The sequence below is a fragment of the Taeniopygia guttata genome, chromosome 14 (genome assembly GCF_048771995.1).
Source record: "Taeniopygia guttata chromosome 14, bTaeGut7.mat, whole genome shotgun sequence".
Lineage (NCBI taxonomy): Eukaryota > Metazoa > Chordata > Aves > Passeriformes > Estrildidae > Taeniopygia > Taeniopygia guttata.
The window spans coordinates 12,056,098-12,068,808 of NC_133039.1; the positions used below are offsets into that span (position 1 = coordinate 12,056,098).

At 37.8% G+C, this 12,711-nt stretch overlaps 1 protein-coding gene across 50 annotated transcripts in view; it reads right to left on the reverse strand.

The window, feature by feature from the left end:
* Window positions 1-12,711, reverse strand: part of RBFOX1 (RNA binding fox-1 homolog 1) — a 1,140,648-nt gene that overhangs the window by 78,214 nt on the left and 1,049,723 nt on the right. For all 50 annotated transcript variants that reach the window (XM_030284820.4, XM_030284819.4, XM_030284817.4 and 47 more), the window contains 3 exons: window positions 8,684-8,776; window positions 6,882-6,942; window positions 985-1,038 (listed from right to left, as the gene is read on the reverse strand). In XM_030284820.4, coding sequence (XP_030140680.1) covers window positions 985-1,038; window positions 6,882-6,942; window positions 8,684-8,776 — 208 coding nt within the window. The remainder of the gene's footprint in view (window positions 1-984; window positions 1,039-6,881; window positions 6,943-8,683; window positions 8,777-12,711) is intronic.

Sequence of the window (12,711 nt, forward strand, 5' to 3'; positions counted from 1 at the left end):
CAGCAAGGAAATACTTTCTGCCTGCACCAAATACTGCAATTCCATGAATGCCAAGTTAGTTTTTTTTTTTATTATTATTTATACTGTGCCACTTTTCCCCTAATTGGAAGATTTTTATCTATCCAGTAGAAGCTTGTTTTTAGCCTCAAATATGTGTTTGTAATAATGTCATTTTCAACAATTTTCATCTCTTGAAGACCCTCAAATTAACAAAAGCTTTTCAGCTTTGTCAACTGGAGACTCAAGTATCTCCATGAGTGGAGATTCCCCAACCTCTTCCCATGCTGAGCTACCATCCATGAAAGATGCTTTCCTGATGGCTGTTTGTGGGTAATATTCAGTAAATAAATTGGAATAAATTTCAGACTACAAGTAAGTTTATTCTCAATTCTGTTCCTAAAGCACATTTAGAAACTCCTGACTTCCACCAGACAAAAACTGAATCTCTAATTCCAACTGGAATCACAATCTGGTCTCAGTCAGGTGAAAATAGAGATTTAAAATACAAAAGCATCAAACTGAAAAACTAACTATAAAACATAAATGCTCAGGAAAAAATTGTGATTGCATATACACTATACCTATGTATGTCTACATACTTGTATGTACTATATATATATATATATATACACATATATTTATAGATAATATTTTTTTGGCTGTTCTTCCTTAAAGAATTCCTGGAAGAAAGTGACTGCCCTAAAAAATGAAATAAAATGTCATGTAAGACTAGGATATTGCTGTATGTTTCATGTTATACTAGCTATTTTCCAATAAAAAGGCATTCATATATCTTGTATATAAAGTTTATTATGCCCAGGTAAGGTAAAATCTTGAACCACAAATGTATAAATGACTTGTAAATAATGTGAATCACACAAAGAAAGCAAACCTCACACCAAACACAGATTCTATACTTTTTCAGGTTTTAAAGAACACTAAAATGAAATATGGCCAGTGGGACAATCATAGAGCAATCCTTACCTGCATAGAACTCTGGACTATAAACTGCACCAACAACTGGATTTAATTTCCAGCCTGCAGGAAATAAAAACATAACCATTAATATTGCAATTAGTGATAATAATAACAATTATTATTACTCTAACTACTATTGTATAGAAAATACAGACAAAATTACTTCAAGAAAGGTTGTTGTAATTCAAGTTTCATAGTTATCTTCGATTACTGATCTTTAATAATCTAATAATCTTTACTAATCTTTAATCTTTTATCTTGGATTAATGATCTTTAACTCTGATGAGTCTGAGGTATGAAAATAAGTCATGAAACAAGGCATTCTCCAGACATGTGGCACTGGAGTAAATGGCCAGGTGAATTACCTTGGCTGAAATGCAGATGGATTTACTCCCTCAAGCTCTGGAATGAAGCCAGCACCATTTCAGGTATCCCCATAGCCTCTAGTACAGTGCAGATGATTCTTAGCCATTGTTTTGGCTCTCTGGTTACTGGCCAGAGAAGTCAGGACAGTTCATTCTCTGGACACAAACATTTCTGATAAGCCTCTTCTATAAAGGGTTATGGGGCAAACAAATAATTGGAGCATTTTGATTCTATCCTGGCAAAAGGAAAGCACAGCCACAGCATGGCAATGTCTGTTGTGACATTGCAGGAGATGCTCTGTGGGCTCCAGTCAAATGCCAGGTCTCAAGGGGTACAAATGAGCCACTGCTTTCCTCCTAAATAATCACTGTCCTCCCAACAGTGCCACAGAACCGGAGCACAGAACTCACCGATCTGCTCTGCCTGTGTTCTGGCCAAGCTCCAAATTACTGCTCACACTTTACACCTGATGCAGCATCCCCAGGCTGGCTGCAGACCCAGGGGTGTGCAAAGCACTGGGGATGTTAAAAATAACCAGGCTGGAGGGACGGGAGGGGAAGGGGCAAGAGAAGAGCAAAAGAAAGTGCTGGAGACTCGTTAGTGTTCTCAGCTGTGGTGCACTGCCAATTACTGTGGGATGCTCAGCCACAGGTAGATCCACTCCCAGCTAACTGCAAACTCCACAGAACACCCCCCCCCAGCCACATTCTCTTTTTTCTTCACTGAACAATTATTTTCAACTGAAAAATTAGGGGTTTTCCTAAAGCACACTCAAATCAGAGGAGTGGGAAGCACTTTTTGTAAATCGGAATAAAGAAAAAAACCCTGAGCAGAAGCATGTTGTAAACTCCAGAGCTAAGGTACTTAAAATAGAATTTATAACTGCTTCTGGAATCAAAACACAATCCAGACACTGACAACAAAGCTTTTCAAAATCACAAAAGCCACGATTAGAAGAATTTAAATGCACACTAGGTTTATTTCTGCCTTGGCCAAATAGTGTAATGCAAAAGCACAGTGGAAAATCATAAAACATCAAGGCTTATAAGACTGAAAAAATGGAAGTGCAAAAATCTCAATAACAAACTATTCCCACTCTTTCAAGCTACCTCCATCTCATGCACAGTAATTATTTCCCAGTAATTAACTGTTCATAAGAGAGGGGAGGGGTGGTTTTGAAAGGCAACTCATGAGTAAGTTTAGAGTAAGCAGTTTTGCATGACACCTTTTCTGTAGAAGTGACTGCACTTGGCCTATGTATCCAAAAGACAGTTAGGGAAGCTGGAAAATGCCCAGCCAAGAAGGGCTAAAAGGTTTTCCTCCTGAAAATACCACAGGGGTTTTACCTGATCCTTCAATTTTACATTCCACAGGATTATATTTAGGAACGTCATAGTATAACATATCTCTTAGCCAAATTTTGTGTGATAGAAAATCATTCAAATCTTGAGACTGGGTAAAAATCTAACTTTATATATGTTAGGGAATATCCAATATTTCAAATTCAACACTTCCTCAGAAGACCACTGATCAACACCACGCAAAATGAAAGATTGGACAGAACTTTAGATCTGTCAGCTTTTGCTGTCAAAGTAGCTGACAGACATCTCTCAGCTTCTAAGTTACACTAACAGTGCCACAATTTGTCTGAGAGAAAGAAAAAAAATCATGTTGGAAGACACAGATTGTTCTTCACAGCTGAAAGGCAGTCTCATATTTCAGCTCCTCACCACTCTCCCAGTGACGGCTGTCTCATCTAACTTTTTGAAGCCTATGGAGGAAATACTTCATTCATCGTGAAAATAACAGTAATTAAACTTAACTTTATCTTGTCAGCCAACAATGTGCTGGCCCATAGCTGTGTGGGTTAATCAAGTGTGATGGGAGTTGATGTATCCGAGCGAGCAGCTGCCAAGTAACCCTTCTGCAGCAGCTGGAGGAGGCAAATTCTCGGCTGTGGGTGTAATTTTGTGCATTTTTCTTACTGTCACAATATTAATCTCCTTCTTGAGTTGAAACTGTAAAAGCTTGAAACTTAAAAACCATCCAAGCAAAGAAAAAATCCCTATGCCTGACCCAGCTTCCCAGTCATCCAGAGAAGCACATGTCCAGTGTGCTGAAGGGGAAGAAATGATCCTGGGGTAACAAGCTGTGCTAGAAATGGGGACCAGCAACACAGAAAGGATTATTTTTGCTTCGTAGAGTGAAGATGCCACCATGGCCAGAGAAAGGCATGGGTAGGAAAGAGCCCTGTGACTAAACTTCTTTCGCTCCTCTCTGCTACCCAGGGAGTGGGAGGGGATTTAATTGTGCTAATAGGCACTAGATGTGATTTTGAATCTAAATTTAGAGCAACAGAAGGCTCAAAACCAAAGCACCACCTCTATAAACTTTAAAATATATTTGTCCTTTTACAGATCTCTGCTTCTTGTTCCTCCTTTATTGCTGCAGTTCTCTGAATGTACCTGCCCATAATTCTCTGTGCCCTACAACCCTTGTACAAGCATCCTGAATGGCAATGTGGCATCAGAAGAAAGTACAGCTGTGAACAGGATAGGCTGGAACATCTAAAAATGTCTCAAATATTTTTGCTAACATGTAGCACTCCTGACATTGAATTTCTTTGCAAAGAGAAAGCAGTTGTATCTCCAGAGCACGAGGTGAGCCATCAAAATCATCCTGACTGATAACAAATCCACAAAAAAAGCTCTCCCAGCAACTGTTCATTTAAGGAGTCAAAAGTCACTGGAAAGCACACTTATTTCAAAGACCATTTAGGACACAAAAGCACACCACTTATTTGAACAAAGCTGTATATATATATATAAAAAAAAATCAAGTGTGCCTTGAAATCTACTGACTTCTTCAATCCTATTTCCAACATGAGTCCTGTTATCAAACAACCAGCTGTATTCAGGAATGAAACACAAAACAGAGCATATCTTGTTTTTAAATTAAAATAAATATCAGTTCCTGACGTTTTGATAGAATACAACATGTGCCCCATCTACCTTTTGAATACCTGCCAACAACATGTCAGTCACAACACACAATTTGAAAGATAAAGAGAGGCATAAAAAAGTAAGTGGTTCTGAAGCAAACAAAAAGACATGTGCAAACAAAATGTTTCTGGCTACCTGCATCAGACGAGTCTTGCAAATTCTAATGTGCAGGTGGAAAAAACTGGCCTTATAGTTTACTTAAAAGATGAGCCCTTTACTTTGGACAACAGTAATCTTCTATAAATAATCAGCTCTAGCAGTGGTTAATTCCTGACAAAATGATAAAGAACTAGACTTGTGCCATGCCAGGATGACTGATAGGATAAGCACTGATGGAACTAAATGAAACCCCTTACACGTCTGCTCTTCATTCCTTGGTGCTTGGGATGATTATGCAAGAGGGACGTGATTGTCCTTGTGTGTTTACTTTAGGGGACTTCAGACATTACAAAAAAAAGGTAAAAAAGATGAAAACAATCAAAAGCTATGAATTACAAGCAGAGGTTTACTTGGTGGATACCTGGCACAAGGTATGCATAAGAATATTCTGCATGCAGCACCTTGGATGTCTGGGTTCACAATAAAAAAATAAATGCTACTTCTTTATGCACTGAACAGGGTATTTCATACTTTTGGTGAGATCTAGAGCTGATGGAACAGGATGGAAAATGACAAATAAAACACTTCAGTGGGAAACACTTAACAGCAGATTTTGCTCATCCTAGTCTTGGATATTAATGAATGAGAATATGTGACCTAAGTAATCCTGCAATGCAGGGCATAGATATGAACCTTCTCTAAAACCACATGGCTAAAAATTTCCCATCTCTTACTGCCAGCATTCCCTTCCTTCAGCACTAGCTGTGTTGATATGTAACATGTTATTTGTCCATGAACAGTTTCCTAGCCTTAGGATAATATGAATACAAAATATGCATCATCATTTACAGAAAAACTCCTTTTATCTCTGCAATATAGCAGGCAGAGTTCATAGGCTCATATGCACATGGTTAATTTAGCTCTGTCTTACAACAAAATCTCTTTATGTGATCTAGTCAAGCCTCATGTCTCTCTCTAGATTCACTGGGATGCTTTAAAACCAGTAAAAACAAAGGAGATTTTCCCATCTGCGTAATTTGCCAATCTTCACATCTACATACAAAATGAGGAAGAAAACAGCTTTTAAGAAAGCATGAGGAATTTCAGCCCCTTCTTCTCCAGATCATTTTAACTGCATCAATTATCACATCACGTGAAAAGCATCCCTGTGTTTTATTTTTACTGTGTTAAAAGAAAATTATGAGCTTTATTAGAAAATAATGCCACTGTGTGCCCTGGATTTTAGTAAAACCTCCCTAATGAGACCTCAAGTACAGAAAATATGATCCAATATATTTCAAAATGGAAAAGAGTCTAATCTACCTCAGGAAACCTTTATGTGCACATTTCATCTGCTTTCTACTGGATGGGAAAAACTGAATTAAATTGAAAAGCAAATACCAACAACTACAGACTCTAGCTGAACTAAAAGCATAATTACAATAAACTTCAGTTTATGTGTTATTGTTTAACATGACTGAGTTAGGAACTTGTTTGAATTTGAATTTTCTGAACCAGCAATGGCACACTCAAGCACGTGATTGTCAATCCAGCAATTCCAAATGAAACATTTAAAAATGTATTGTTTCCAAATGCCTCAAATAACTACGGATTCCTTTTCTATCATTAATGTACAACATTACACCAACTTAAGGATTAGAATGAATTTCATTTTTAGATAGCTTGGAATTCTGATTTCTCCGTGGAAAAAGAAGAAAAGCTGGAAGAAGCTCTTGATACCAGTCTCCCTTCTTCTAATAAATTGTGAAGGGAAGATAGGGAAAATGATCTTTGACCAGATGTGTGTCCTGATACCGAAGGGTTCTACAGGAAAAACATTCCTGCTGAATCCAAGCTGAATCCTTCCATCAGCTCACTCATCACTCCATCAACACTGCACAAAGCAGAGAACTTCACTCTCCCACCAGGTCCATGTCCCCCACAAAAGCCACTGGGGTCCAAAACTAGGATTCCAGTGACAGGAATTCAGGGTCCAACACTGGGATTCTAGTGAGAGGAATTCGGGATCCAACATTGGGGTTCCAGTCAGAGGGATTTGGGGTTCAACATCTGGATTCCAGTCAAGGGGATATGGGGTCCAACACAGGGATTCCAGTCAGAGGGATTCAGGGTCGAACACTGGGATTCCAGTCAGGGGGATTCGTGCTCTGCCCACCCTGCCAGGAATCAGCCAAGCTCTGCAGAGGTAGCATTGCTGCCCAAGCCCATCATGTCCTGGGACTCTGAGCCCCAGGAAGGCAGGGGGTGCAGAGTGGGACACCCCAGGAGCAGTGAGTGGGACACCCCAGGAGCAGTGAGTGGGACACCCCAGGAGCAGTGAGTGGGACACCCCAGGAGCAGTGAGCACCCTGCTGAGCAGGACTGGGGTGGGGCATGCAGGGACAGTCACCCAGAGCAGGGGGCTCATGCACTTACCATTCGTGTAAGGGTTGACGGTCTTTTTATTTGTCATTACACGTGCTGTGGCATTATTTACCTAAGCACATAGAACAGGGGATTAGAAAGGGTTATGGGGAGGGCCCGTGTCACTATTAAACGCATGCATTATCACTGCTATTAGTCATGTGAAAATAAAATGCAATTTAATTTATAGAAGGCAACAGGTGCATAACAAAATCATACTATTTATAATTACATTTACTTTCATAACCATTTTAACTTACAAATCATTTCAATAAAGCAACATCATATCATTTAAACTTTAATAAAAAGACATTAAAAGCAAATTAAAAGGTACTGCATAATTTAAGACTTAAGAGCATGCTTGTATTCCATGATAACACTGATACAATAAATACTCAAAACAGAAGTAAAAAAAAAAAAAGATTATATGAAGGAACATGCAGTGGAGTAGAAAGGAAAGAGACAAGGTACAAGGAAACAAAGAAAATGTCAAAAAAGGGACAAACGAATTTTAGCAGTGTGCAACATAACCCTTTAGAAGAGAAGTACCATTGGAAAAGCAACATCTAGCATTCAACACTTGGAACAAGAGCCTTTTTCATTGCAAGAATTAACAAAATCATTCAAGCTTTAAAATCACAGCTAACAAAAGGATAAAAAGAGGGTGCATTATTTAACACAATATGGAGTTAACAATCTGAGTAAGATGTGCACGAAGTCATATCCTCAATCCAATCAGTGCCTCCCAGGCTTGCTTAAAACGTACACTCAATTACAGGCGTACCAATATATAGAAAAAAATGTAGCATCAAGAAAACTTAATACAACAAGTCAAAAAAATCCACGTGGTATATCAGCGCTAAATACGTGAAACGGCAGATGGACTTCTCCACTTACCATTCAGCACCATCGCCAGCATGGGTATGTATACAGTTACCATGGTTACTGAGAGTTTGGTGAGGGCCCTAAGCGCTACCGTCGAGGGGGAAAATGAAAAGGCAAAATATGCAACATCTTACTCAAAAGACGACAGCATTTTCAATTGGTAATTCTTTCTTTTTTTTTTTTTCTTTTTTTTTTTTTTTTAAATTCTAACAAATACGACTGAGGCAGTGTTGAAGGGGATCCAGTGGCATGGCAAACATGGCTGGAGGTTTTGGGAGATGGGGATGGTTCAGGCCACCTGGTTTCCTGAAAACTACATGCGACAATTGCTTGGTCTCTAGTCTGGCTTTGTTTCTGGTGCATCTTTTGGATGCTTCTTTCCCAATCGGAATTTTTGGAAAGCCACTGTGGATCCCACATCAACCCTGCAGCAACAAAAATTAAAAAAAAAAAAAACCAAACAAAAAAAGAAAAAGGAAAAAAAAAAGAAAACAAAAAGAAAAGAAAAAAAACCAACCTTTTGTTTGTTTTTGTTTTGTCTGTCACACTTTTTTTTTTTGCTGTTGTTGTTCTCAATTTTTCTAATTATTTTTTGTTGGCTGGTTTTTGGAATCTACTGCACCCATTGATTTACAAAACATACAAAATAATAACTTCAAAATATTAAAGCTTTCATTTTGTTTTTGTTTTCGAATCTGTCATCCACCTTTCAGCAATAATGATAATAATAATAATAATTACAAAAGAAATAATAATAAAAAACCCAAGTAAGGCCAGATTCTCTCTCTTTATATATAAATATATATATAAACAATGGGAAGGGGAAAGGGGAGCACACAGAAGACACCAATGATGCATCTGAAACAACAAATGAGAGTGAAGCAGACATTTATAAAAAAGATGAAAAGGAAAATATTTTGAACATGCACCTCGATTTTACGGCCCTCTACCACGGTGCCGTGTAATTTCTCCCTCGCCCTGTCCGCATCAGCACTATTTTCGAAAGTTACGAAACCAAATCCCTGCATGCAGGAGGGAGAAGGGGGGAAAACAACATGCACATTATTATTTCAGTCAATGACCACTTGTTTGCTTATGTTCTCTTTCTTTAATTTAATATTTTCTTGTCCTCGCTTCATTTCTGTAACATGCAAATTAGAAAAATTATAATTGTATTGAGATGTGCAATAAATAAGCAACAAATGTGAACAAATTTTTTTTCCTGTCATTAGTTAGATAATACCCTCTGAGAAAGTCAAAGAATGATACCAAAAATACCTTTCTACATGTCACTACAGAGGAAAATAAATCTAACAATAAGAAAATGAAATTAAAGTAAATTACAGTGTCTTCACATAGAAAAAAATGAACTAATGAGAAAAGAAAATGAACCACATTTTAATGACATGCAGATATCTCAACGAAATAAAAAACATGTGCACAAAATTCAACACTGAATGTCAATATACTCTAAACATTGCCTACTTAGTCATGCTGTTGTGATCATAAGAAACACTGTTCCCATGCAACACTAGGGTAACTTAAACTTTTGTCAAACTATACAGCCTTTACTTATTTTTTTATAAAAGGAAAAAAGGAAAAAAAATAAAACCACCAACAAAACAAAAGTACTTTCAGAACAAAGTATAAACTTTCTTGTATTAACAGATCAAAGAAAATCACATGATGTGAATAGAAAAAGAAACTCTGATAAAAGAAGAAAAATGCAAACGTTTTGAATAAGTTTAACTGCTTAATTTACTTGTTCTGCATATTATTTTCCACATATAGAACATGCAACTGGTAAAACTCCAGAATCCCATGTTAGTGGGACAAATCTGAAATTCTGCTTATGACAAACCCCCTCCTTTATAATACCAGGCTAAAACAAACATTTCAAATCCTACGAAAATGCCCTAAGTTCAACACTATTTCAAATGGCAAATATTTTGGAAATATCTGAGAGTGAAGAACATTTTAGAAACATACACCAACCCTTTGAAGTCTTGCATTAGCACTACAATGCCTTTGCATGGCTCCCAAAATTATCCAAACAAGTGCTCCTCTGCATCCCTGAGCTTTCACACCCAGAACCATTTGCAATTGCACACAGGCAGTGCTTATATAGTTTAAGTGCTACCAAAACTGGGTTTTATTTATTTCTGTTTTAGCCTGAACTCTGTTCTGCTCCTGAGCAATCAGCCACTCACCACAGCTCCTCATCTGCCTTTGCTGAGTTTTGCCAGTGTTCACCCACTAGGAACACTCTCTGCAGTGCTACCAAAGTGACTGGTTTAAAAAAAAATTAAAAAGGGGGCAAAATAATAATAAAAAGAAAGGGAAGACATTTCTACACTCATTTACACAAAGGGGAAACCAAATATCAAACTAAGGCAAAACTGACACCAAGCAGTGAGAAAAAGAATGGATATGGACTGCAGAACTAATTAGTCAACCATCAACAAAAAGTGAAGTAACTCTCAGGATAATTCTCTGAATTATTTGGGTTATCTCACCTAGTCAAAAAACCCAGTTATTTATTCCCATTTGTAATGCAAAAAGTGACATTTATGTACAGCAGTGCTCTCTGTTTTGTGTTCTCCAGAGCAGCTTAAGCACAGCTACTCTTTTTTCCCTGTTTAAATCCAGCCTGGAGCCCGAGCTCCGAGGGGCTCTGTCAGCAGCTGCAGCTCCAGCTGAAGCCATTCTCACACCACCTGATTCCACACATTTTCTCCACAATTTTAGCACAAGGCCACGACCTCACTTGCCACAAGGCACTGAGGATGTAACTCTCTTTTTCCCAAAGCACCAGGAGCGGTGAGAGAAAGTAAATCCCCTTCCTCAACGCTAATCTCCGTGGTTTGGATCCCTGTACAGGCTTTTCTTATACCTACACCCATCCTCAGCTTTAAACTTTTATTTCTTCCAGAAATGCTTTGTCCCATCTTGCTCAAGTTCCATAAAATAATCCCTCCTCATTTAGGATGCCAATAAGAAAATTTCACAGCAGAAAACATACTGGATCCATGGATCTAAGCAGAGTAACTCCATTCAATAGCAGAAATTCCCCCAATTCTGGTGGGGGTTTTTTTGGTTTTTTTGTTTTTTTTTTTCTCTATTTTCCTGCCTGGGCAATTGTCCCCTCTTGGAATTGCAAACATTTGGAGGGAGTTTAGTCAAAATTTTCTGTCACTCTCCTTAGCTCACAATGCTACCAGTTAACTATTGTTCATACAGCTAAAGAGAAAGATAAAAACCTAATTACATTAAAAAATAAGAAAAACATAAAAAGTGGAGCCACAAGCCAAGATAAGACAGGAACTTCAAAGACTCTGAAAATAATACTCATTTGTTATTTTTTAATTTCTTATGTTGTACTTATTCTCATAATCAACACTACTTAACTTAAGCTCTTACTATTTATGCAAATCTTTAACTTTACCTGGCTGACAGAGAAACTCAAGAACAAAACACAGATTCACCCATCACACATTCAAATACCTACACAAACACTTCAACACCAATTTAATATGCAGCTGAGTTAACAGCTGCATTCTGTTAATTGGTAATGCAAATATATGCCTTTTATTTTTAAAATCTGTCAAGTGATTTAATAATAGCCAAGTTAGTATGTGAGAAGGTTCAGATTTAATTTGGGAGGCACACTGGAGTTCTCCTTATTTGAAGAAATGGGTGTTAATGCAATATACACTAGATACACATTAAGACATACACACATAAACAGATTTCCTAATGTATATATAGAGCTGTCTAGAGTGTTGGCTTATAACCAATAGAAAATGGTCAAAAATTCAAAAGTCATCAGTGTTGCTGTATATTTTAGCAAAGCTTTCTTCATTATTATTACACATTCAATCAAGCAGAAATTTGTTGTATGAATCTTTCATTGTTTTACGGCTTTCTTTTACAGGAGGACTCCCTTCTGCAAGATGATTTTATACTTTACAGTGGTGTTCTAATGTTATCCTTTTTGAATATGCAATCCTGTTTTTCTTAACTAACATGGCATGAGAATGAGATTCCTTCTGTTGTTTTTGCAGCAATCATTTAAAACATTAACTATTAGAATAAAAAGAAAGAAAAAGAAACAGAAACAAAAACAATTCTATCAATTCTTATGCTGAACTGCAGCTAGAAACAAATTTGAATTCTGATCCTGCAAACTTTGTTACCTGTACTCAGTCTGAAACCACTTAGTAGTCCTTTCAGTTTCAGTGGGATTTTATGAAAACATAGATAAGCACTGCCAGGAATGGGAGTTTAATCTGGTGCATCTTAATTCCTACAGAATGGACACGAAATGATCAGATTAAAAAAAAAAAAAAAAAAAAAAAAAAGAGAACAGAAAAAAGATGTCCCTCTCATTCCTAATATTCATTTTCCCTTAATTTTTATTTAATTGAGAGACTCTAATGGTACTTCTGCATATGAAAATACTCTGTAGCTGTAGCTGAAATAACTGAGCAAAGTGAGAAGCAGCAGCCCTGAGCTGTGAGGTGCACCCCAGCCCTGCCTCGGGCATCTTCAGCAGCTCCCCAGAGACAGCTGGGCTGCAGCCCTGATGGTGCAGGAGCATTTATTAACAAGTCTGGCCTGACCAAGTGTGTAACTGAGGCAGGGATGTTACAAACCCAGCCAGGAAAACCTTTTCCTTCTGAAATCCTTTCCAGGATCTTGCCTTTAGCACAAGGCACTGGGATGTTTTCACACTGCAAAGCCAATGTCAAAAAAGAAAATTCAATTTGGAAACATCTGCTTATGCCATCCCCCAAAACTTTAACAAAACCTTACACTTATGCAGCACAGTGCAGCTGTGGTGACTAAAACGCCCACCTGGGCAAGATTTAGTGGCTAAACTAAAGTTTAAAGTCCTCCCACATGTGCTCAGCTCCACCCTGTCAGCAGAACCAGGAAAGATGGCCAGTGGGGGAAG